This window comes from Felis catus, chromosome D1 (assembly GCF_018350175.1).
Source record: "Felis catus isolate Fca126 chromosome D1, F.catus_Fca126_mat1.0, whole genome shotgun sequence".
Lineage (NCBI taxonomy): Eukaryota > Metazoa > Chordata > Mammalia > Carnivora > Felidae > Felis > Felis catus.
In genome coordinates this window covers 47,982,249-48,009,883 of record NC_058377.1, presented here as the reverse complement: position 1 = coordinate 48,009,883, position 27,635 = coordinate 47,982,249, and the positions used below count along the sequence as shown (strand labels likewise).

At 37.8% G+C, this 27,635-nt stretch overlaps 1 protein-coding gene across 17 annotated transcripts in view; it reads right to left on the bottom strand.

The window, feature by feature from the left end:
* DLG2 (discs large MAGUK scaffold protein 2) overlaps positions 1–27,635 on the bottom strand; it is a 2,054,427-nt gene that overhangs the window by 1,192,684 nt on the left and 834,108 nt on the right. The window contains exon 1 of one of the 17 annotated variants that reach the window (XM_023239385.2): positions 20,973–21,530. The exons of 15 other annotated variants lie outside the window; for them this stretch is intronic. In XM_023239385.2, the coding sequence (XP_023095153.1) occupies positions 20,973–21,074 (102 nt within the window). In that variant the 5' untranslated portion in view covers positions 21,075–21,530. Of the gene's footprint in view, positions 1–20,972; positions 21,531–27,635 lie in introns of those variants that run through there. One more of the 17 variants, XM_045039825.1, reaches the window with a different exon arrangement.

Below are 27,635 nucleotides of genomic sequence, written 5' to 3'. Positions count from 1 at the left end.
GTGCAAAAAGCAAAAAAAAAAAAAAGCAACAATAAAAAAATCTGCCTTCATTACCCTCAGCATTATATGAAAATTAATTTGTATTGAGACATTTTGAGACTTCTTTGTATATGAGGAAATTTTGAAGTGAGAGAGTTCAATTTTTCTGTGACATAAACTGATGAAATATGGCTAACTAAATTATCAGGAAAATAAAAATTCCTGCAGAATCAGATCTCAAACAAAGTCAATAATAACATGGTACAGTAACATTATTTATAAGCCATTCATAGCCTTTGTATCAGATAATATTCACAACAACCTGCAAGATTGGCATTAACGGCCCCACAATTCAGAGCAGAAAACAGAGATTAAGAGGTTGTTCAAGACATTTGAACTTGTTCGAAAATAATCTGGTGTGCAGGGATGGAGTCTGGATTTGAATTCTTTGCTTTCTTCCAAGTCCTCTTCCCTTTGTTGGAATTTTTAATTATTACAGAAGATGCACTGGATAACTTGAGCAAGCAAAGGCAGAGGTACCCACACTGTCAGTCTGCGTCTGTCTACCCTGACTCCTTGCACGGCCCTGAGCCTACAGTCAGCCACAGCAGCACAGCCTGCCATCACTCCCTGGTCTCCCACTTAAACTTCCGCCAAGACATATGTGTCAATCCTGGATCCTGGATCACCTCCAGTTCCTGCTTCTCCGTTCTGGCTCTCAAGCTGCAGAACAGAATGCCATACACAAGACCAGTCACTGGGCTGGGTGAAAACCATACACCTAGGCACGTCCACTTTGGTGGGACTGTCTTGTCTCACTCTTGGATCCACTCCCAATCACAGCTGGCATAGACCTTTTCTATTCTTCACAGGCCTCTGTTCCTAAATTCCTTTTTCTCACTCTCAACATTTTGTTTTATTTTTCTTAAAGATGCAGAATCACAGTAGGAGGTAAGACTATATCCTCTCAGTCTGTCTGATTTGAATCAAATCTCTTTTACTTACTGGCTAGCAACTTTGGTCAAATCATTTAATCTGTATAATTTCAGGCCTTTTTTTTTTTTTTTTTTTTTTTTTTAACATGGGAACTGACATGTGGTTCCAAGTGTTATTGCAAAGAAAAATGTATCTAGTGTCATTCCTTGCTCAAAATAGCTGTCATGGCTATTATCATTATTGTTGTTATAAAGCATGTTAGGTCCTACAACACCCTCATTCTCACCTCGCCACCTCCTGTGAGACTTGTCTCCCTACTCTAGTGGAATTTCAGAATGTTAGAACTGGAAGGAACTTTAGAAGTCTTTGAGCCACCTACCATTTATTTTCTTTTTCTTTTTACTGGTAAAACTAAAGCCCAGGAAATAGAAAAGATGTATTCATAGCAAAGCTGGCTCTGGAATTGAAGGCTTATAATTCCTAATATTGGGCAGTTTCCTTTAGACCCCACTCTAGAGTGTCTTCATTGCCCTCTCTTTCCATAGTGCTGCCTAAAGGACTTAGTAGGACTTTCACTTGATCTCATAGGCTCATCCAGATCACATGCTATTGTTTTCCCTTCTTTTTCTGAAGATTTCCTCAAAGAACACAAAGCTGTGGCCTCTATCCTTCTCCAATCACCTCTCCCCTAAACTAACCACAATTGAGCTTTCAACCTACTGACTCTACTGAAATTACCAAATCTGTGTTTGTTTTTGTTTGGTTGTTTGTTTTTTTCCTCAATTAAAAATATCCTGTTCTAGGCCATCTCCCTGCTTGGTTTATCTTGATGCCCCACATGCCTAGCACAAAGTAGGGACACAGTATCCAATATATATATTATATTTACTGAGTAAATAAATGAATCATCAGTAACATTAGTTCCCTTATCTTTGGAATTCTCTCCTTTTTGTGCTATAGTACTAAATCTCGGTCTTTACTAAATTTTGACTCTGCCTCTCACAGTGGAGATTTTCAACTTTCTGTTTCTCTCTGCATGCTCCCCATTCTCATGGCATTTACAGTGGTTGACTTATAAAACTGGTAATTTCAGCTTTACTCTCATTTTCTCACTGCTGCATTTCAACTGGTTGGTCTTCATAAACCATATGGATAGCTGTCACCCCAAACTAAATGTATAAATGCAAATAAAATCAAATTCCTCCTCCCCAACTCCTAATTTTCCATTTGACATTAATATAATTATCCCAAAATTCCAGGCATAAAACTTTTAAATGTCCTTTGACTCTTCCCTTGCTTACCTTCCCCATTAATTAATCACTAAATCTTGATAATCCCCCTCAAGTATTTCCTTCCCCTCTGCCTCTAGCTGTCCCCACCCTACTACCCACAGCCATTCTTGACCTTTCTAATTCTAATTCATCTTCTCTAAATAATACTTCCTCAGTGAAACCTTCCAGTGACCTTTCAGTTTAAATCATGTCTTTCATCATTTCCTATCATGTCAGCTTCTTTTTGACTCTTATTGTACATGTATTTGTTTAGTCATCTGACTATAAACTCCATGAAGGAGAGACAATCTCTATTTTCTTTACCATTGCCTTTTTTTTGCAGAGCGTCACCAGCATCTGGCAAAAAAAAAAAAAAAAAAAAAAAAAAAAAAAAAAAATCTATACATGTTAAATACGAAATGAATTAGTATTTATTGAGATCATTTTCCCCAAAGGAAGATTCCAAGCCTGTTTTCATTTGGTCCTAGTATCACTGAAGCAGAGATGTTTACACTATGCTTCTAGACTTTCACAAAAAACACTCAAACCATACACAAAAATAAATTCAAAATGGATTAAAGACCTAAATGTGAGATCTGAAACCATAAAAATCCTAAAGGAGAACACAGGCAGTAACCTCTCTGACATTGGCCATAGCAAATTTTTTCTAGATATGTCTCCTGAATCAAGGGAAACAAAAACAAAAACAAACTATTAGGACTTGATCAAAATCAAAAGCTTCAGGAAGCCTGGGTGGCTCAGTTGGTTAAGCGTCTGACTTCTGCTCACTTCATGAACTCACAGTTTTTGAGTTCAAGTCTCATGTGGGACTCTGTGCTGATACCTCAGAGCCTGGAGCCTGCTTCAGATTCTGTGTCTCCCTCTCTGTTCTTCCCCACTTGCACTCTATCTCTCTCCCTCTCTCTCTCAAAAATAAAGATTTAAAACAAAATATTTTAAAAAGCTTCTGCACAATCAGTAATCAATAAACCCTGATAGTTAATATCTGAAATACATAAAGGACCTGTAAAACTCAACACCAAAAGATGAATAATCCAATTAAAAAAAGAAGATGTGTACATTTTTTTCCAAAAAAAAGATATACAGATGACCAACAGACTCATGAAAAGATGCTTAGCATCATCATCAGGGAAATACAAATCAAAATTACATTGAGGTATCACTTCACACCTGTAGAATGGCTAAAATGAACAACACAAGAAACAACAGGTATTGGCAAGGACTTGAAGACAGGGGAACCCTCTTGCACTTTTGGTGGGAATGCAAACTAGTGCAGCCACTTTGGAAAACAGTATGGAGTTGCCTCAAAAAGCTAAAAATAGAACTAATCTACGATCCAGCAAATGCACTACTAAGTATTTACCCAAAGAGTACAAAAATACTAATTCAAAGGGTTACATGCACCCCGATGTTCATAGCAGCATTATCTAAGATAGCCAAATTATGGAAACAGCCAAAGTGTCCACTAACTGATGAATAGATAAGGAAGATGTGGTATACATACATACATACAATGGAATATTTAGCCATCAAAAAGAATGAAATCTTGACATTTGCAAAGACATGGATAGAGCTAGAGAGTATAATGCTAAATGAAATAAGTCAGAGAAAGGCAAATACCACATGATCCCATTTCATATGTGGAAATTAAGAAACAAAACAAATGAGCAAAGGGAGGAAAAAGAGAAGAAAGAGAGGGAGGGGGAAACCTAGAAATGGATTTTTTAAAAGTTTATTTTGTTTTAGAGAGAGCATGCATGAGCATGAGTTGGGGAGGAGACAGAATCTTAAGTAGGCTCTACTCAGTCAGCAGGTGCCAGATGCAGGGCTCCATCCCAGGAACCGTGGGATCATGACCTGAGCCCAAATCAAAAGTCGGATGCTGAACCAAATGAGGTACCCAAGTGCCCCAAGAAACAAACTCTTAACTATAGAGAACAAACCGATGGTTACCAGAGGGGAGGTCAGTGGGACGATGGGTGAAATAAGTGACTGGGATTTAGGAGGGCACTTACGATGAGCACCAGGTGATGTATGGAAGTACTGAATCACTATATTGTAGACCTGAAACTAATATTGCACTGCATGTTAACTGGAATTTAAATAAAACGTTAAAAAATAAAAGTGTTTACACACTGCAAAGGGGTTTACTTTCTTTGAGAAAAAAGTACTTGAGCATAACATGTCATTTCCTTATTGTACCAGATGAATGAGATATTCCTCTGCTTAGATTAATTGAGTCATCATTTAAAATGAATGTGCCATCATTACAAGACTGTAAGGTGCCACAGTCCACATGAATCACAGTTTCAATTGTGTGCACTATAGTAGCTTACTCAATTTCTCTGAAGAAAACCCCGAGACCCTGACTTGTTCTCAGTCATACATCTTTCTTCCTTCAGACTGGATCTGAACAAAACCACAAGAAATTGAAGAAGGTGGTTTTCACCCAAATAGGCTGTGGGCACTGAAGCAAATGGTTCAGCAAATGAAGGAAGCAAATATTTACTATTCAAATGTGCAAGGGTTAAGCAGTTCTCAACCCCAAATGCTTGTCCTCTGAGATAAACAAAGCTCAATTCTATAAAATGCCCCACCCTAAATTCCACTTTTGTCAACACATTAACATATAATTGGATACTTAGGTCTCAAGAGCTGGGGTTAGAGGAAAAACTGATTTTGGCATATAAATGATGATAATTAACATAAGCAAATTAGCCAAGTCTTCAACTTGGATGATATTCTCAGCTACAATGTTAAGAAAATGAAAAGAGCTTTTTGGGCTAGGAAGATCCATTAAGAGATTTAAAAAAAAAAGCTAGATAAAAAAAAATAGTATTGCAAATGTTCAGTTATACAAGATTTTTATATAATCGTTTATTTATTTATTTTGGTGGACTCTATTCCCCAGAATAGCACATTACCACATTGCTTTCTCCTCTGCTTTAAGTAACAATGATAGCAGCCAATATTTCTTAGTATATACCATACTATGTGCTTATATATTTAATTTACAATCTCTTTTAATCCAATATGTGTTTTCATAAACCACTAGTATTTCCATTTTGCACTTGAAACTAATCTTCAGGAATTTAAGTATCTTGCCTATTTCCCTACTACTAGTACATGTTAGGAGTTGAGTTTTCAATCCAAATTTTTTGAACTCGTAAAGTCACATCTTCACCATTACAAAATTATCTTCACTGGTATCAGTTAAGTCATGAGGTGTCTAGATCCGGGCCCTGCAAAGTTCTTAAAAAGAAAAAAAAACACATTCACTCAAAATTGTAGTTTTCAAAGTCAGACCTGGGCTTAAAGGCTACCTTTGCCCATTTCCTTCTATGAACCTGCGGAATGTTATTTATTTTCTCCTAATTCCTCACTGATAAACACAGTAATGCCTTCATTTATTCAAAAAAGATTAATGGGTACCTACTCTGCCAGGTATCATGCTGGGCAGTAGGGGTAGAGTGATACAAAAAAGAGAGTTCTAGCCCTCGCAGAATACACAAGTTAGATTTTCTACATTTAGTCTAGAATTGTAATAATTGAAAAATATGAAACATTTTGATATTCAAATGGCTTAACCACTACTGACCAGAGCTCTTCCTAATTAATTCATTTTCTTACATTCACAAAAATCTCTCATTTTCCTCTTCTTGGTTGGATCTTCTACACAAAAGCTCTGATTAACCTGAACCTATAGGTAATGACTGGTTTATTCATTTACATGTACATTTGTTTAAGTAGGCACATGAGTATACACACATATGCACGTACTCACTTCTAGAATGGATTTGAAGTGGCCTGTTAGTTAATTTAAGAACTTCTTAGCTGGTTGCTCTTAGCAACAGTTTTTAGCAGTTGTGCCTAGTTAGCCAGAACAATTTATAAAGGGAACGAAGCATTCAAATTAGCTAACAAATGGCAAATAAACTAGCTTTAACTGGACTTAATTCAGAAGGACTTACACAGGGATTGATAACTCTAGCTGGAATGGAGGAAATGGTGGTACTGAGAAGCACCCCACACAGACGGGAATTTTCCAGTGATCTCCTTTCCCAGGGCACCAAGGCTGCCAGGTTTCTGTGGCAGCACTCGAGCCAGACCTCATCCTGTAGAGTGCATGACCAGCTCTTCTTAACAGTCCTAATATAAATCATTCAACTCTACTAAAGACACTGGACAATACCTGGATTCTGAGGCTGTCAGGGAGATGAAAGCTGGTGTCAGTTTATAAGCAATAAAAGCAAAACAAATCCCTTCCAGCTATTAGAAAACCACAAATTATTTTAAGATGACTTTAATCTCACAAAATATAGGTTACTATGGGATGTTGTTTATAATCATTCATTTTTCTATTCATTCCTTCATCACATATTATCAACAGACTTTTAGATGTCAGTGTTGAGGGATTTATTTATTCATTCAACATATATTTACTGAATACCTCATTTTTCCCTTTGCTCTCCTTAAGTGAAGCTCAGTGGAAATTATATGCAGCTAAAAATATCCTAAAAATAAAGTATAATGGGTGTCATTATAGGAGAGGCAAGAGAAGCTTTAACAAAACTAGGACAAGTCTTTCTTTTTTGAAATTAACACTAGGTCTCACTTGCCTAAATAATTAAACATAAAGATTACATAAACCATTCATTCAACAAATGTATATTGAGCCCATAGTAGGTTGCAAGCACTATACTAGTAGCTAAGTGCTCAAAATGTCAAGTCCCAGGCTCTGACACCTCCTTGTATTTATACCCTTGTGACAATTCAGTTCAATATGACAGAAAAATGTCCACAACTCCAGAGGGGTGATGTGGTGGCCAGGAATATCTTCCATAAGGAGATAACACAAAATGAGCCCTGAAGGATAAGCCAGCATTAGCCATATTACTCCAATTTCTTTGATCTCCTCCCTCCTTGGAAAGAGCCCTTACCTTGTAAGGCCCTGGGCAAGCATAGAAGGAATAAATACTTAATTTGTTTTCTAAATAAACTAGTAGTGTTTTTACTGGGTAGGTAAGTTGAATGTTTATATGCAATCATTAAATAACAGTACAAGGTCCTAGATGATTCATAGCTAAAAGCAGCTATACAGAGAGTACATTTGATAGAGTAGGCAGATAGCTAGGTAAGAGCAGGGAACAGGTGTTTTCATATTGATAAAAAGGGCAGAAAGTGAGTTCCAAATAGCTGGAAAAGACCCCAGGGGATATGAATCATTCTTCCCCATAACCACTGCCCTACAGTAACCTATAGCTTCATTATAATACATTTATAGTGTGATTTTGAACCTCCCTCTCCTCACAGAGGGAAGGCTGTCCTGACAGTTCCAACAAGAACCATATAGGGCCAAAAACCCCACCTCCCTGGTTGTAGGAGGAGTCCCATAGTTGATTGGAAGCAACCTCAGTCAGAGACCACAGGTAGCTAAGAACCCAGAATGGGCAACAGCACACACTGCTAACACACTGAGGGCTCTGAACAGCCAGACTGTATGCAAGGCAAGGACTTCAAACTGTTCAATACATTGGGGTTAGCATCTGTAGACATACCACATGAACCATGTCCTTAATATTGTCTGAGTGGCACACTGAAACACTTTGAAAGATGCACAACTTAACTCGAAATTAGATTAAATGGACTGAGTCAATGATAGGAAATATAGGATCTTCCAAACTATCATCATCTGTGAAGCACAGCATTGACAGTAATACTCTGTGACTGAAGAAACTCATTTTGGCAGATCTGTCTCTCCAGAGAGGGAGTAATCTTGATATATACCTAGTTTTTGTTGTTGTTGTTGTTGTTGTTGTTGTTTTAATCTAATCTTCTGTAAATCTACTTAAGTCCACTCATGATCTCCTTTTTTATGTGTGAAAGAAGAGCTCCCACACATGTACAAGAGCACACAAGCAGGGAAGGGCAAAAGCAGAGGGAAATAGCATCCTAAACAGGCTTCACTCCCAGGGTAGAGACTGTGGGGCTGGATCTAGCAACCTTGAGCTCAGGACTTGAGTGGAAATCAAGCATTGAAAGCTTAACCAACTGAGCCACCCTGGTGCCCCCATTCATTATCTCTTAAATTGCTAAAAATTTTGTGATAAATTAAAGCTGTTGCAGTTTTCCTAAGTTGTTGCAGAGAGAAATAAGTGAAATAAAACATCATCAATTAAATGTAAAGAGAACATGTTAACCAATGATTGCAAAAGAAATCTGGAATTTGCCAGATAGAGCTCTTCTCTAAAGATGTATAAAAAGAAGACTTACATGTCAATGCCAAATGCATATTCAAAAATGCACAACATCTACCTGTGTTAGAGTGAAATAATATATTTGGGGCTGTCTTTTTTAGTCAGAAAATTTAGAACTTATCTTTCTCAATCCATATAAATGGAAAAATATGCACGTGGGTCTAGTAATGTCCAAAAAATGGCTAATTCTACATAGGTAGAGTTACACAAGCAAGCACCAAGATTTTATTTTTGTTGGTAGAAAGCTGGTTCATCTGAAATCAATTATATAAGCAATTTTTCTCTGCTTCCCTAGAACTCAGAATGTCTACTACCTAGACCATCTTCACAAAAAAATACAGATTTTCATTTTTCAAAGATACATTTTGGTCCACATATTCCTGTGGCAGAGGTAGCTGGGCTTTGGGACATGCAAATTCTTGAATTTCTTGGCTCAACATTAAATGTATAAATCACCCATAATGGAGCTGTATACAAAATTGATTTGACTGGAGGTAAGAAGGCAGTATCCAGGTCCTGGACTCCTAAAGTTAGATACAAAAGAATCAAAGAGAAAGTCTGAAGTACCTTCAACGGGCCTAACTGCATGCTCTCACTTCTATGGGTTTCAGGAACACAAAACACGTATTTCTAGGCTAGGGGCTGTCTGCAACAGGTTAGAAGCCATAGGAAAGAAGAGACCAGTATCTTGAATTCATGCATTTTCACTTCTGTCCTTACCATCTGAAATGTTTAGCTGTCTTCACTGCACAGGTGCAATTTGATTTTATTTGGTACACATCCACTGAGCTTCTGCACCATGCCCCCTCAGCCCTTCCAAATTCAATATAGGTAACACATACTTATTTGATCACATAAATGAGTGTTATGGGGCAAGTACTAGCTCTGCCCTCTGTTCTTGGCAGGATCCCAGAAATATCTTGGTTGAATGTTTTGGAAGCATAGGTCAGTCCCTAGTAAGTGCTTAAAGAAGGACAAACAAGGGAAAAAGAGACTTTCTCTGGCCTTAGAGTCAGAAAACTAAACTTCAACTGCAGTGCCTCTATTACATGCCTTGTGACTTTGAACAAGTCATAGCATTAGTTAGGAAGTTTGAGCAGAAAAGAGACTTAAAAGAATATCCTATCTACACTCAACTAGTTATTTGATTACTTTAATAATATAATGGAGAAAAAGTGTTCTAGCCTGATATTTGAACATCCATAGTGAAGAGAATTTTAAACTCAATGTGCTTCAGTTTCTATAAAATCTATAAAATATCTACTTTGCAGAGCTGTTGAGGTACAAAAGATACCTAATTTCAGAATGCTGTCCATAATATGAGTAAGATAAAGAATAAAGGTTTTTTCTAAATAGGCAGATAACACCATTACAAAGAGGTAAGCCTTGAATACAGCAGGCAAATACACAAACCCACTCCCAGCCTCTTAAACCCTCTGACCACCTTCATCTGAGAATCTTATTGAAATTCATTTTACTATTTTACAGAAAGAATAAAAGTACAGTTTGCATAGCCCTGGTTACCCATTTCCTTACAGTTATTTTTTTTTCCTTGAAAACTTTTCAAGATAAAAATTCAAAACCCCAGAGCTCTGGAGGATGCCTGATCTCCCTTCAGCCAAAACAGGCATCCGGTTTCTACAATAAATGAGATCATAGCATCCTTACTCATACTGCTGTAGATAAGAACCTGTCAGCATTTTCATTATAAAACCTTTTTCTTCCCTCTGGCTTGAGAGACCAACCATGGCAATTTGCTGGAGAAATAGTTCCAGCAAAGGGCAGTACACAAGGCTCAAGCACAGAGAGAAAATGTTTTCATTTTACAAAACTCCAGAAAGGTTTCTTTGGGAATTAGGCTAGAATCTCAAGGAGCATTTCTTTTCGATGGTCATTTGGCCTTTTAAATAAAAGAAATAAGGTTTGCTGATATGTAAAACAAAATTTTCTCAGGCAGCAGATGTTAGGAAAAAGGTTAACTACTTAATACCTTTAGGCACCAGTACCTCATGTAACAGCTGTAGTAACATACACATTAGAGAATCTGTGCTCACAGGTAAGGTGCTTTCAGAGTTGGGAGCATTCTCTCAGACTCTCTGAGCTAAAATCGTGGTGGGGGAGAGGGTTTTGCCAGTATTACATCAAACAGGAGAAAATGGGATATATTAAATGATATGCTAGAGATGACCAATAAAATCTTTCTAACAAATGACGACACACCGAATACTCAGTAAAGGTGAGTTGAATGATCTGGTTCAAAGAGTAAACTTTTTTTTCCCATCATTCCTGAATCTCACATGTGAAAGCAAAAAAGAAAACAAAAGTGTCTTTCTAGGCAATCATACACTATGCTAATATAAACAAAAGTGAAATGGGAAGGGACTGTATCTGAGTGAGAGAAAGAAAACTATTATCTATTTAACGGCTACTATATGCCATGTATACCATTAATTGCTTTCTTATTTGTATGGAATAAAAAGCCCATTAAATATATCTTATCTCCATTGTACAGATGAGAAAATTGAACCTCATAGAGGTGAAAGAACTTCCCCAACATCAAAGAGCTAATGGTCTAGCCATACCACACCTTTTATTTTTTATTAATTTTTTTTATTTAAAAAAAAATTTAACGTTTTATTTATTTTTGAGACAGAGAGAGACAGAGCATGAACGGGGGAGGGGCAGAGAGAGAGGGAGACACAGAATCAGAAGCAGGCTCCAGGCTCTGAGCCATCAGCCCAGAGCCCCACGCGGGGCTCGAACTCAGGGACCGCGAGATCGTGACCTGAGCTGAACTCGGAAGCTTAACCGACTGAGCCACCCAGGTGCCCCTTTAATTTTTTTAACGTTTATTTATTTTTGAGACAATGAGAGACAAAGTATGAGCGGGGGAGGGTCAGAGAGAGAGGGAGACACAGAATCTGAAACAGGCTCCAGGCTCTGAGCAGTCAGCACAGAGCCTGACGCGGGGCTTGAACTCACAGACCGCGAGATCATGACCTGAGCCGAAGTCAGACGCTTAACGACTGAGCCACCCCAGAGCCCCAAAGAAACTTTTAATTTTTTTTTTAATGTTTATTTTTGACAGAGAGAGAGGCAGAGCATGAGTAGGGGAGGGGCTGAAAGAGAGGGAGACACAGAATCCAAAGCAAGCTCCAGGCTCTGAGCTGTCAGCACAGAGCCCAACGCGGGGCTCGAACCCACAGACTGCGAGATCATGACCTGAGCTGAAGTCGGATGCTCAACCGACTGAGCCACCCAGGAGCCATACCACACCTTTTAATACCAACCTTTACCTTCAGAACTCGCTTCCTCCTATGTTTACCTGTCCAAGAACACACTCAAGCTTAAGACTTACCCAAGGTATCTCTCTGCTTCATTCAGATGGTTGGTTGGGTATAACCTAACACTCTATCTGCCTGTCCTTCATTCTTTCTCCTTTTTCTTCTTCTGTCCAAAGAGAAGATACACCTTCAATATCATACCACTAGTTTCTGCTATCATGTTCTTTTAACACTAGCAAAGAAGTATTGATCATAGATATCAGCAGACTTGAGTCCAAAATCAAACTTTTTTTTCTTTCTGACCTAGTCCAATGCCTTGAAAAACCCAGATTAATTTCAGTGACCTCTAAAAAGCCTTCTCTAACTATATTTAAAGCAATCATTGATCCTTTTGTCTTATTATCTATAGCAGGGCTTCCCAACCTATTGAAGTATGAGACCAGTTTTAAAATGTGCACTCTTTTGCATTATGTGTTAACTATACTACAAAAAGAAAGAAAGAAAATTAACTATTTTGTGGATCTCTCACTTGATTTCAGTTGCACACACACAATATGATGTTAGAAATATACTATGTTATTTATAAGGTTTCCAGAAGCCATAATTTAGGACAGTGGTCTTATTCCCTTTGATCTGATCATCTAAATTTTCATAGGAAACATTATTGAACATTTAATAACTGCAATGTACTGTGGTCATAGGCTGATCAGAACATTCATATATGTAAAAATAGATGCATAATTCACTAAAGTAATGTTGAATGATTTCTACTGTATCATATCTGAAGGCATAATCTGTGATTTATAAAAAAAATTAATGTTTATTTATTTTTGAGAGAGAGAGTGAGACAGAGAGTGAGTGGGGGAGGGTTATAGAGAGCGAGACACAGAATCTGAAGCAGGCTTCAGGCTCTGAGCTGTCAGCACAGAGCCTGACGCAGGGCTCAAACCACGAATTTTGAGAACATGACCTGAGCCTCAGTCGGATGCTTAACCAACTGAGCCACCCAGGTGCCCCGTGAAGGTATAATCTGTGACTTATAATGAAAAAAATCCAGGACCTTCTGAGAAAACAAGTTTAACTGCACTAAAATCCCCATGGCATGGGGATTCAATTATACTTATAATCTATTAGCTCATCTGTAACTTACTAAACCAGAATGACTTACTAGTGATGACATGTCCAGGGATCTGACCCTCGTCAGAATTTCTCTCAGTCAGAATTTTACAGAGTGAGAAACTGAGATTTATTATATGGAAATGGCTTACACAATTATGGAGCTGGGAAGTCCCAAAATCTGCAACTGGCAAGGTGTAGACTCAGGAGAGCTGACATGTAATTTCAGTCTCAGTTTGAAGGCCTGAGAATAACGATAACTGATGGTTTAAGTTCTAATCTGAAGTCCAAGTGGGCCTGAGACCCAAACAGAGTTCATGTTTCACTTCAACACCAAAGACAACAAAGACTGATCCCAGGTCAAGGTAGTGAGGCAGAAGGAGTTACGTCTTACTCAGCCTTTTTGTTCCATCCAGGTCTTCAACTTACTGGATGAGGCTCACCCACTTTGAGGAGAGCAATCTGGTTCACTCAGTCTAATGATTCAAATGTTAATCTCATCCAGAAAAGCCCTCACACACACACCCAAAATAACATTTTGCCAAATTCCTGGGCACCCCTTGGCCCAATAAAGTTCACGCATAAAATTAACCATTACACCAGGGTAGCACATTGAGCAATGCCTAGTCTATGCTTCAGGGTAACGTAAGCTCTATGAAGTTTAATAGCACAAGAGGTTTTCAGAGGCAAACTGCCAAGGAAAATAACAAATGAACTACAACAAAAGACACACTTCTTTTCACTCATTCAGTAAACATTTACAAGAACCTATATAATTCATTCATTCACTCAACAAATATTTATTGACTATCTTTCGTGAAACATTTCCTGGATCTCTTAGGTAATATAATAAATGAATATGATATGGACCTTGTCCCTAAGCAGGTCACAGTTTAGATGGGCAAATAGAACAAGTAAATACAATTTACAAATGAGTATTACAAAGATTCAAGCATTGACCATTGGGTATCTAGGGAATCCTGAAGTAATTTAACTTAGAAGGGACTGGAGATGATTTTACCATAGCGACTTTGAAACTTCCCTGGGATATCCATAAGTGATTACAAAGTAAAAGGCTTGATAATAAAAATATGTCTCAGGTTTTTCAAGATCCTAAATTCTATGATTCAACATTCCTTTTTGTGAACATATTTTAGTGACTGCATAATATTTAACGTTCCTATCTTGTGATATTTAGCCCCTCCCCCAATTTCCACTATTAAAAGAAAAAAAATTTTGAAAAGGACCTTGAACTGGCAAGTATTCTTTCTCAAATGGGACACTAGGCCTATGCAACCTGCTTCTTTGGGATGTTCAGCACCTGCTTCACTCATTAGCTCATTTTTCATTTTCTCTTTCTGGGTCAGATTTAATCTAGGATATTTTTTTGGTGTGAATTATGTAAACTTTTAGATTCTGCCTTTTGTGACATTAAAACGCTTTAATAATGTGTTAAAGTACACCCCATTTACAAACAGATGAATTTCAATGTATTTGACTGAAAAACACTTTTCAGTTGACGACCAACAACCTCCATTTTTTTTTACCAGTTGGCAAAGTGGCCTTAATAAAATAGAATACAAAAATATGTATTGAATACTTACCACATTCCAGGCATTGTGTTAAATGTTTTCATATGTGATATATCACTTAATTCTGACAAGAGTCCTGTAAGCAAGGTGTTATTTTTCCTGCTTTTTACAGTTAAAACTTGTCATTTTATCTTCTCTCACCTTGATTCTCAGAACTTCTAGTGCATAGAAATCATGGCATAGAAAAAGAACACTGAGCTAGCTACAAATTAGGAGACCTGGTTCTAGCTCCAGCTCTGTGACTTGCTGTGTGATCTTGAGAAAGTTACATCCAGGGGCGCCTGGGTGGCGCAGTCGGTTAAGCGTCCGACTTCAGCCAGGTCACGATCTCGCGGTCCGTGAGTTCGAGCCCCGCGTCAGGCTCTGGGCTGATGGCTCAGAGCCTGGAGCCTGTTTCCAATTCTGTGTCTCCCTCTCTCTCTGCCCCTCCCCCGGTTCGTGCTCTGTCTCTCTCTGTCCCAAAAATAAATAAACGTTGAAAAAAAAGAAAAGAAAGTTACATCCTATCTATATGGCTTAGTAACCTTATGTGGGAAATGAGAACGTGAATACTATAGGAAATGGTATATTAGCTCAAACTCCTCTCAAATAAATAAATACATAAATAAATAAATACTTTAAAAGGAGGCTGAGTCTTCTGACAGGTGTGACTTACATTCAAATTTATGCCAAGAAAAGTATATATAAATTATATTTTTGCAAATTGACTCCCAACTTAAAGGCACTTATGAAGTTGCTACATTAAGGAAAACCTACAGTTAATTCTACAAATGAGTTGTAGACTCTAGACATAAACTCTTTGAACTCACATTTTGGCTCTGCTACTTAAAAGCTATGTGACTTTAAGCAGGTTACTTGAAGTCTGTATGCCTCCATTTCCCCATTTCTAACATGTATGTATCTATCATACCCATCTCTAAAGACTATTGTGAGGATTGAGTTGACATTTATAAAACATACAGAACATGTATTTGGCACATGGTAACAGGTTAGTATGTATGTTGTGGGACAGAGATTAATGTCTTGACAATATAAATAGCTGTTACCTTGATGTACCCATTTTGAACATATGGACTTTTTGCATATTAGGTATTTTTAAACGGGACACACCAATATTGTCGTGGGACTCCTATAAACTCAAAGAGAGTTTTAACCTTATTCACAGGAGAAGAAACTAATTACCTCTTATTTATAAGTCCATAAAGTAGAAAAAAACTATTTAAACATAGAGAATGTTATTATATATAAAGTAACTTGTGGCAGTACAAATTTATACAGCTATCGTTAAAATAAATGCAATAGCCCATTATCAAGAGTTTTAAAATATTTAAAATATGTCTTTGTAATTCTAGTTATTCTAGCCTACCCAAAGGAAGTCATTCTGAATGAAAAAAAAGAATTATTTACCAAGATATGCCTTTTATTTTTAATAGAAAATGCGGGCAAAAGCCTAAATATCCAAAGATAAAGATAGTTATCTGTTATACAGCTATTAAAATGTATATTCAAATCCTAATATAAATTTAAAGCATTAAAAAGTAAACTCGATGATTCTAACTGCATTTTCAATAATAAGCTATATGTAGACTAACAGAAAATAGTACCAGAAAACTAGAAAAATATAAAGTAAAATATTAATAGTTTTAATCTCCAGTCCTTTGGGACAAGAGTATTTTCTGAAATTTGTTTTATTTTTGATTTTATGTTTTTTAAAATTTATTTTAGTGAACATATATTACTTTAAAATAAAAATAAAGAACATACCAAAATAGGCATTGGCAATATTCAAAATATATAGACTTAGTGATGGATCTATTAATGAATATAATGATAGATATATTCGCCACTCTTCTGTAAAAAATTTGGCCATGTTTAAATACACATATGAACAAACCCACTTCTCCTTGAAAGAGACTTTCTAGGCAGGAAAAGGAAGCTTGCAAGAGTTTTGAATGCCAGTGTGCCAGGGAACTGTCCACCAGAAAGGTGCTGATAGACACTTAGATCTTGGGTGATTGTGTAAGCACCCTCTGGAGGATGGAAGTCCACAAGGCATTTCTTTTTCCTTTTTCTCCTCTTTCCTAATGTCTCTTCTCTCCTTTCCCATCATCCTGTTGTAGTTCACTTTCCTTCCATCCTTTCTCTGATTACCTGGTAACTATAGAGATTAGAAGAAATAACACTTGTAAAGCACCTAGGATAGTGTCTAGCCTTTCTGGATACTTAATCAAGCTGATTTTTCTTTCCCTTTACATTTTTAGTAAGAATCCCTTCCTTATTTTAATTCCATCCTCTTCTTTTCTATTTCCTTCCATTTTAAACTCTTTTTTATTCATATTCTTCTTTCTCTGGGAGAAGCACCATGTAGACAAGATGGAAGTTGCTTTTTACCAGATGATTCCTTGCTTTGAGGGGTGGGGCAGTGTATGACATGTCTAAGCATTCATAGTAAAAATATATATCTATATACTTTAAGAACTTTTCTCTGTCCCAATACATCAAACATAATATTAATGGCACCTGATATGGCCTAGGGGCTTGACAGTTTGATTCAGATGAGCTATTATATTTAGATATGACTCTAGGAGATAGGGGAGCGAGGTTCCCCATGGCAAAAACCTATTTCAACAACAACTTCTTCTCAGTTACAAAAAAAAAGGCAAAGCAATAATTGTAGAGAACATTATACTTTACATTAAACTTTTAGAATATTAGGGATAATAACAAATATTCAATCTTTTTTGTTTGCATGTTTTTGCCTTGGAAATGGTGACTGGAAAGGAGACAGTGAAGGGAAGGGGACACACAGAGGCTGCAGATCCCTGCAATGTAGCTATGGGTAAGATAAAAGAAAGAGAAATGATATATTGGCTGACCAGTGAATTATACTGCATGTGGAGAAAACATAGTTAAGCAAAGGTAAAGGTTATGCCTATTTTCAGATAATAACACAAAAAACAACTATAAGGGGGAAAAGGTTTCAGAAGGCCTTATTCACCATGGAATTTCCATTCCCATAGCAGCATTGTATGACAAGAGCATATGGACTGGGGCAAAAAGAGGACTGATAAAATAGGAAAACTTTCTTCTGAATAACAGTGCTTTGGTTTCTCTTATGACAGACTGATAGGACTGTTAGTTTTCTGTACTTTAGAGAAGGGAGTAGGATTATCTCCCTCAATAAACTTGCAATTCCTGGAGGAAAGGAATGGTGCCATACTTGAATTTGTATCTTTAATACCAATCACAGTGCCTGGGATACAGCCTAGCACAGAAAGACACTTCACATTCATCATCATAAGCCATATAGTCAGCTAAGTAAACTGAGAAACAGCCAGGATGCAGCAAGCTGTGGCCCTGGAGATTGCTAAGAAAGTAAAATTATTGTGGGCTTCTTCCTTCAACACTTAAGTTACTCAGTATCCTGTAAGCCATTACTAGGTTTGAGAGAATAAGAATAAACAGTTTAAGTGTTTTTGAACTTAAGTCTGGCCAACATGCAAACATGGTTTCAGACTTTGCATGATAACTATCTTCCCAGAAAGAAAATATCCATCCTAATAATCTTACATTCAAACTTGATGGATAATATTGGAATAAATGCATTTTTGGAGGCACCATATTGGCATCTATATTTCCATGAGTTGTTTTCCCAACAATTATTTAAATTCCAGTTTCACTGCTCAGAGTCAACTAAAATCCTTATTTTATATTTTTTCATAAATCAACACTGCAATTAATGCAATCATCTACCACATCATTTGACTTTGAGACCATGGAAGACAAGAGTTGTTTACTGCCACATCTCCAGTGTCTAGCATTTATTCATTGCTCAATGAATATTTGTTTATTGAGTAAAACAATATTATCAGTTTTCAGTAGTTTTCATAAACCCACTGTGGTTTTTGAATGTTTTATCAATATATAAATTGTTCCTACATTTTATATAAACACTTTGCATAGAGAAAAGAAACCTTAGCAAAAGCAATGATCATGCTCACAGCAAAGAAACAATTTATCAAAATAACAGTGAAAGAAGGTCCTTTTAGAAGTGATGAGCCCTTCTTAACAGAGCTGTAAAAATAACCAAGGCCAAATTAAAGTATCAATCATTTGGTGAATACATACATACTAAGAACTGCATGTACCTCATTTAAACTATTTTTTACAATGACATAGTAATATATAAGGCAAAAGTTATTACTGTGGCCATTTTACCTATGAGGAAACTGAGACCTAGAGAAGTCATATATCTGATAAGTGGTACATCTACTTCTAGTTTTGAAACCTAGTCCTATATGATATACAAGTGTATAGTATATTCTGTTGTCATCCATCAGATAGTCTCAAAGAATTTCACCAGAGAAAGGCAAGAGTAGGAGACTCCATTACTCTTTCCATATCTAAGATTCCAAGGTGGGAGATTTACATCAACCAGTCTATAATTAAGCAACTGTTAAGTATGACTATAATGTAATGACCAATCTCATTATATTGGGCTTATGAATGATCTTATTCAAATACTTGACAAAAGGGAATGGGATAGACCCTCTAAAAGTATTCTTTCATTTTCATGGAGACTTGATTTCTTTTCCATAGAACAATGTCTACCAACACACGATTTAGGTGCTTGCCTGTATTGACATGGTTCTCTCTCACAAACTGAACTTTTCAAACCAGAGCACCAAAAGAGAACTTAAAGTAAGTTAAACTAATTTAATTCCCTAGCCTTAAAAAAAAGCATGTGTGTAATTTTAACAGCATAAAAAAAAAAAACTTCTTTGAAAAGGAGCTTCAAGGGTTGAATGCATATTCAACAACATTTCCACACCAATAGCTTATCCTATTTGATGATTAGCTTGTGTTTAATTTCCCTTGACAAATTATTCACCTTTGTTCATAATCACTTAGTGCTGCAAAGCAATTCTCATAAGTGTATGGGAATGGATTTTAAATAGTAGCCATTGCTAAGGTGCCACTGTAAATACAGTTAGAAGAGTGAGTGGATAGAAGCACGGGGGAGGGTAGCAGGTTATGTGAGGGAGAGGAGCTAATAAGTCAGCTACTGGTGCTGTTCATTCACATACATCTTCCTGATAGCAATGAACACAAAAACCTTCAAAAACTCTAAGACCTTTCCAAGGGTTTCAAAAGGAGCATCTAGCTAGTCTTCAGTATGGTCAGTGGTTTTTTAATGGACTCTAAGGTACAGTCTACTATATTGAGTAAAAAACATCAATATTTAGCAATAACTTTACCACTAAATGGTTTTATAAAAGAATTATTGGAGAATATTAGAGCCAAGGAGGATCACTTCATCCACACCTCTCATCTGATAAGAGATTCTCTAGGCATAATCAGTATAAAACTCACAATTCTGACTCCCCATTTTTCCATTACAGCTACACTTCCTCTGAGCACTATCCATGAAGTTGAATGTCTATGTTTCATTAACTCTACTGCCTAAGGTGCTTACCGGTGTCAAGTCCAGTCACTGGTGTTATCTTTAAGAACAACAGGGATCATGTGATTTTATTCACTTACCAAAGTGAATTTTCAGTTATTTCAGATCAAGCTCTCTCTCCCCTAAGAATCACCATAGTAGCCACAAAAGTGTTTTATACAAACAGGCCAGACAAACTCACCAGCTTTGCACAATGAAAAGAAGTGAAGGTATGTGTGTCTAGAGCTAAGGGGACATGAACTCAGATCATTCATGGGCTAAGACCACTCATATACCAAATTTCATGCATCTTCCAGTCCACCAACAAAGTTAGAGACAAGGATTAATGAATGGTAGCCTGCTTCAAAACCCTTGAAATCTCTTTTCCTTGGGAAAACTAATCACCTTTACAAACATCTGGGCTGGGACAGTTACTCGCTAGAAACTTCACTGATTAATTGTGACACCTCTTGATAACATTTCTGAATGTTGATTTCAAGTGGCTTGTATAAGCTTACAGAAAACGTACACAATTAGGGGCAACATGAGCCCATCTCCAGATTTGCTGTCTAGAATAAAAATAAACTCTTCAGATTTAAAAGTGTCAAATTGCAAACTAATACGTTCGATTTCATCTCAAGAGCACATCCACCATCCCAGATAACCCTGATTGTGGGCCGTTGGGTCCGGGGCTCCAGGCAGTGGTAACCTGTGATGAGTTCAGGAGCTCACAAATGAGCAGCCAGAAGCCCAATCACTAACTAAATGTATGACAAGATCCCAAGCACAGAGTCACCTACGGCGCCCCCTTTCCGAGGCGTGATCTGCTCTTGGAACCTCGGTACATTAGAGACCAGGGTCCTGCCACAAAGGAGTTATCAACCCAACATCGGACTCTGTAAAATCCGTGCGCTCTCAAGGCCCCCAAACCCAGCCAGCTCCCAGAAAGGGCAGAGCAAGTCGTAGCTTTTGTCACTCTCCCAACAAGCAGACACATAAACAAACAACAAAAGGAATTGTTAGCTCCCCCAAGGGAGGCAGCATGCATTAAAAAGACATGAACCTCGTCCTACCTTGCATCCAAACATCAACGACAAAGTGTTGTTGGTGCAAGCAACTTTGCAGTGGCAAATCATTGGGGTAAAACAGTCAGGGTCCTTAACAACAGGGGACATTCCTTTCGAGCTGCGGCAGTGGCAGCTCGCTTGGGGACCCGAACACGGTGCTCGCCGCCGGGCACATGGAGTGACAGCCTAGACCGTGCAGCCGCTCCGATAGCTGCCCCCTGCGCCCTGCGCGGCCATCCCGGCGCCTGGGTGGAAGCAACGCGGGCAAGTAACAAGCGTTCGGGGTCTCCCTTCCCTGGGGAATGAGGCGTGGGGGGAGGGACAGAACCGAGAAGGGTTTCCCCCCCTTCTATGGTGAATTTAGGGTGGGTAAAATTTTAAAAAATTAAAAAAAATACAAAATAAAAATAAAAAGGAGCTAGGCGCTTAGAGGAGGGTTCAAAGGAGGTGGGGCAGTATTAGCATGTAAAAGGATGTGCCCGCCTACTCGCCCCAGTCACACAAGATTGTCATGCGAGCTGAAGGGGGCTGAAATAATTCTCTCTGAAGGAAAAGGAAAAAAAAAAAAAAATACTGCAGCTCCCGATTTGGTAAAAAGCCAGTGGCTTGCTGCAATCCAGAGTCACCGTGGGGAGCGCTGGCCGGGCAAGTGGGGTGGAAGGGAGGGGCCGGCAGAGGGAGGGAGCAAGGTGCTCCCAGCCTAGCTCAGCCCTCGGCGCGCTCTGTGCCACCTAAGAGTCTCTGCGGTTGGTGTAAGAGGGCTCCAGTGTTATGTGACCCGAGGCCACACTGGACCCCTATCGCTGATGCCTCCAGAATAGGTGACCTCCCAGGGTGAGCTCTGAAGAAGGGGAGGCCCTTGTGAACCCTGCTGAGTGCATCCTCCAGGCTGGCCCTCTGATACTGGTGTGCCTGAGTTGATGGCCCGCAAAGGGATCTGGGGTAGAAGTGTACTGAAAATGATTTTGCTGGGACCCTATGCCCTTGACTTCTGGGTCAGGGAGCTGACTCACTCCCTAGGTGGTAGAATCTTCCTCATAATCAAGTTTTTTTCTGATATAACATTTTTCAAACTCAAAGAGTCAGCCCCTTCCCCACCTTGATGTCTTAGAGGCTCAGAAAAGCCCCAGAAGTCTTTATGCTGTTCTGGAAGTATGAATGGCAAGACTGGTGGATATGCTTTACTGGTTTTTTCTTTCTTTTCTTTTTTTTCTTTTTTCTTCCTTTTTAAAGTGAGGCTATCAAAATTGCAAAAGACAAAAAAAAAAAAAAAAATTTCAGCATGTGGCTGGCCCAGCTGCAAAACTGCTTATTGAAGACCAAAAAATAAAAAAAAATAAAAAAAAGTTAGGAGGGATGTAGAAGAGTAGGAAGTGGGTAAAACTAGCACCCTTTTGGTGCCACCTGAGTGCCTGGCATTTTGCCTCACAAATGGTTGGAAAGAAAGGATGACATCAGGATTTGAATTAGACTCTGTCACTGGTGCTGAGTGGCTTTGTGTCAATCACTTAACACTGTTTGAGCCTCTGCTTATCTGTGAAGTGATGCTATTAACTCCTACCTTTCAGGGTTGTCATGAAAACTAGACAATAAGGAAATTCCTGTGGTAAGTCCTGGTGGTACCTAGAACCTCTCTTTACTTATACAGCCTGTCTCATGTCTTAGTCTGAGAGAGAGAGAGAGAGATATTATTGGACACATTTTTCCAGAGGAAGAAACGGGGGCCCTGAGGATATATCACTTGCCCAAGCCACACAGTCAATAAACCATGAAGATGGCTTAAAGCAAACTGACAGAAGATAGTTTACAAAGCAACATCATGGGAGACTTCACCTATTTCTCCAGAATCATGTTGTCAAGACTCCAGATTTATTTGAGAAGGGTTAGAGCTGTCATATTCACATGAATATGGTAGTTTCAAAAGTCTCTGATTGGGCATTCACCTGAGATCCTGCTTGAAATATACCAGCAAAAGAGTCCTAAATATCCATAGCAAATTCTGCTGGAAACACATCTCCCTAAGGCAGTTCCAGGAGAATACCAGATCACTTGAGCTCTATCTAAATTAATGAGCCCCAATACGACCATATGATTCAGATTTATAAGTTCCAATAAGAACAAAAGACCAACTTGCAAATTGTCAAGTCAAATGCAGTGCCCTATAAACTTTCTTTCACCTGCCCATATCCAAAATACCCTCCCCTCTTGTCTCAAGTTAATGGAAACCAAACCTGATTGAATAATTCCTTGGGATTCTTAGGTTCAACTCTATGTTATCATTCCATAGGCCAGGAGGATATCAAGGACTCAACATTTTTACTCAGGCATCTGGTGAGAGGAATATGGGTACTGCTTACAAAATTAAGACCTCCTGAAGGGAAATCAACATGGAACAAAGTATGAGCAAAGATCCCCATAAAAAGAAAGTAAAAGTTGAGGCAAATCTAGTTCTAACTGAAGAAGGGAGCTATCTATGCCTCAGGCTTTGGGATCTCATAGTAAACACAGGAATCCTTACCTTGTCAATTCCCCTATTAGCAGTCAGGACTGATTCAATTTGTTGGGCATCCAGGGGCTGCTGGAGCTCAGGAGGTCTAATATATATGTGCTTAAATATACCAGATCACATTTTAGGATCAGAACTCTGGTCTGGTGCCTTCTGTGAATCCTAAAGTCACATTCACACATTAAGTGTATCCCTTATCATTTTATCCCTTTATGTTACCATAAAATGTGTGATTGTGTGAGCACTTCCACCTACAGAGCATCTATAATTATGGCTGTTTTTCCAAAGGCAAATGGATTCTAAAAAAAAATTGTACAATATTTCCCTTATTCATTAGCCTATAATTTGGATTTCAAACACCCCAAAAGTATTGTATGCTCTATATTGTGATGTTCCAATAATAACTAACACAGTCTTTCCCTAATGAATTACCCAAGCTAAGGCTGACCTCCTATTCTAGGGCAGCATTAAAGGCTGCTATGTTCAAGTTATTTCCCATTTTACAGTTTGTGCTGGTTTAGACTGAGAAAGCCAAAGGCAATATACAAGAAAAAAAAAATGTGTATTTCAGTTCTTTAATCTTATTGTTTAAATTTAATCAATGAGAATTCATTTCTCTATACACACACGTGTATGTGTTTGTATATGTGTGTATGTGTTATATCTGTTCACATGCATCTGACGAAATGCTTTCCTTTAATTCCTGTTTCTCAATAATAGCTCTGGGGTGAATTGAAAAGGGGCAGAAGAAGGGGGGTGTGGTTTCCATGACAATGCATTCCACAGTTACAGCCAGTAACCACTATGGTTAAAAAAAAATGAATCACTGTTACCTTAAAATATGAACACTGCATTATTGGTCTGAAAAGCACTAATTTGGGAGTATTCTGCATGGGGATATACTGCAATATTTTTAGGAGGAGATATTACTGGGCTATGCCAGGAGATGATGCACTCATTTTAATAATCAAAATAACCACCCTTAGACATTTCACTGATTTGTAATATTTACAGTTCTAATAATTATCACTTTTTCAAAATTATACATGACAACTATATGCTATTAAAATTTTTTCCTAACGACAACTTTCCTCAAAACTGACTCAAAATCACATACCTAAAACCAGGATTATCAATAAATATGACCAGGATTCAATTTTAATATTTTGTCATTATTATTACTAATCAGAAATTGAGAAAAGATAAGAGGCATTACCTATTTACCCTTTTTCCTTTCTCTCTTGAGCCTCTCCATTGCAATTTTTATTAGTTTTAAAGTTTATTTATTTGAGAGTGAGAGAGTGCAAGTACAGGAGGGGAAGAGAGAGATGGAGACAGAGAAAGAATCCCAAGCAAGCACCACACTGTCAGCACAGAGCCCAATGTGGGGCTTGAACTCATGAACCGTGAGATCATGACTGGAGCCAAAATCAAGAGATTCACCAACTGAGCCACCCGGGCACCCCTCCAAAGCAATTTTTAAAAAGAAGTGTTTCATGTTGGAAGGGAAAAGGGTGTATTGTACACCAAGAGTCCTGGTGTTTTTTCTTATTGACTGGATAACTTTTAGCAAGCTACCCAGACTCTCTAAACCCCAATTCCCTTGTCTATCACGATGAAATGGATATACCAGAGTACTTCCAAGTTTACCTCCAGTGCTGAATTCTCTGAGTTGCCTTCCAAACATAGAATCTTAAGAATAAAAGGAGATTTAACAAGCAATTCCATTCAGTCACCTGTCTTCATTAAACTCTTCTATAGTGCTTACTATTTGATATGCTTGGATAAGTGTTTGCTTCGTGCACTATTCTAAATTCATCTATGGGCTGGAGCTAGACCCTACTCTTGAAAGCCCAATTTGTGTACCTCTTTCCAAATCTCCACTCAGTGTCATCATGATAGTACCTTGGAATCAGCTGTGAAAGAAGAATTTATCCCCACGGAAATTGACAAACATAATGGATCAAAACTTTTCCTCTTCAGAGAAATATTTACCAGCTCTGCTCTGGTTTAGGTACTTTATCTACATTAATTTATTTAATCACCAAACCACTAAATCTTATAAAAAAGGGAAAGCGAATCAGAGAGAGATGTCTCCAGGCTAACAAAATTGGTATATTAGTTAGCTTAATGAATCAACAAAAAAATCTCCATGGCGTTCAACCACAAAGGTTTATTTCTCCCTTTTGTTACATGTCCTTCACAGCTTGACTAGGACCCTAGCCCATGTTGTTCCATAAAAGAATATCATCTATCAGGGACATGATATTCTCATAACTGAAGGAAAAAATGATCAATGGCTGAATATGCAGTGGCTCTTCACATTTCTGCTCAGACTTCACATTTTATTGGCCAAGGCAGGTCATATGGTCAAACCTGATGCCAGTCAGGTGGAGAAGGGTAATCCTCTCACTGGGAAGGAAGAGAGAATATTTGGAACAATAACACAGTGGATGACAACTTATCTGGGTGATAGAATTGGAATTTGAACCGAACCAATCTGACCATAGGAGCCAAGTTCTTAAAGTAGGTTATTCTGCCTCTTACAGCTAACACTTCTATTTTTTCATGACTTTCCATAACAGGGTTTATTTAGTACCTCTTTGAGGGAATTCTTCCCATGATTCCTATAAAAAGTGTGGTAGATTAAGATGACATAAGGACTTTGGAGCCAATCAGACACACTAGGTTTTGCTGTGTGATTTCAACCATTATTTTCCTTCCCCTCCCTTCCCTTTCACTGCAAATTGAAGTCCACTTATTTTCACTTAATCTTTTGTAGAGATGTTTTAAAGTAATTAAAACATCAATAGGTTTGTAATATAACCTGTATTTTTATCATTGAGGTTTCTCAAATTTGTAAGGTGGAGAGGTCTGGCCTTTCTGTCATCAATGACTTTATAGATTAATTGAAGAGACTGTCATGAAATAAAAGCTAACAGTAGCTCTTTCCAACAGTAATGAAGTATATATAATTAAGTATTCATAAATGTACTTTAAGTTCTAAGAATTCTTGACCAATCTAGTTAACTTCTCTGAACCATGATTTCTGGTTTTGTAAAAAGGTAATAATGCTATAGGATCCCTATATGGCTTAAAAGAGATAATGTATTTCAAAATGCCTGTCACACTTACCTGGTTTTTTCCTAGGCTCTCAGTAAATTGTAAGAGCTTTATGTTAATTTCCTGATTTTATTTTTACGATAAAAATTAACAGGAAAGAATAAACCTATCGGACCTACCCAATGTGTATAATATCTTTATACTCAACAGTTCTGACTCTAAACTTTCTTCACAAATTTTAGTCTCCAAAAATTTCCCCTCACACTTTCTCAGCAATTTCAAATCCCTCTTGATGAGGAACACATACCTGCAATGAAGGTTTGTACTAGCGTTAGACCCCACAAAACTGACTCTAAAATGCATCATGCTTTCCCCATGACTGCTGACTCTTCATGTTCTGTCATTTCTGATTCCTCCATTTCTACTCATTTCTACCCCTAACTATGTGACCCAAACACCCCCAACACCTAGTTGGAAACAATACAATCTTTATTGAGGAAGCTTAGCTCATTGATTCAAAATCAATTTTGACATTTTGTGTTAGCATCAAGCATTTTTGAAATAATGATTGTCCTCACCTTCAGAATAAGGCCAGGCAAAAATTTGCCTCTAAGACTTCTCATCAAGTTCACTTTCACTCTTAAGCACCATTTTGACAGCAACTCCAAAATATCACCCTCACACCACCTGGGCAAGTTGCTTCAGTATGAAAATCAAATTAAAAAAAAAAAAAAAAAAGAAACAAACAAACAAAAGCACTATTTAGGTCCTGTTCACCAAATTTGATGTCAGTGTTGAAAGAATAAGATTTGAATCTTGGGTTCCAGTCCTAGCTTTTACACTTTGTAACTGAGATAATCAGTTAACCTCTTTGACAGTTAATTTTCCCATCCATTAAAAAAAGGATAGGTTGTTAAATAAAACACCTCAGAGGGGTCCAATGAGGATTAAGTAAAATATATATTTTTCATATGCAAATAGAAAAAATATTATTAAAAATAAATGCTATGTACAAATGCAAAGTTTGATGTGGAAATAATTTTAAAGCACTACCAGGAACAAACCATTTGAAAGTACTCATTACTCCAATGCCAGAGATA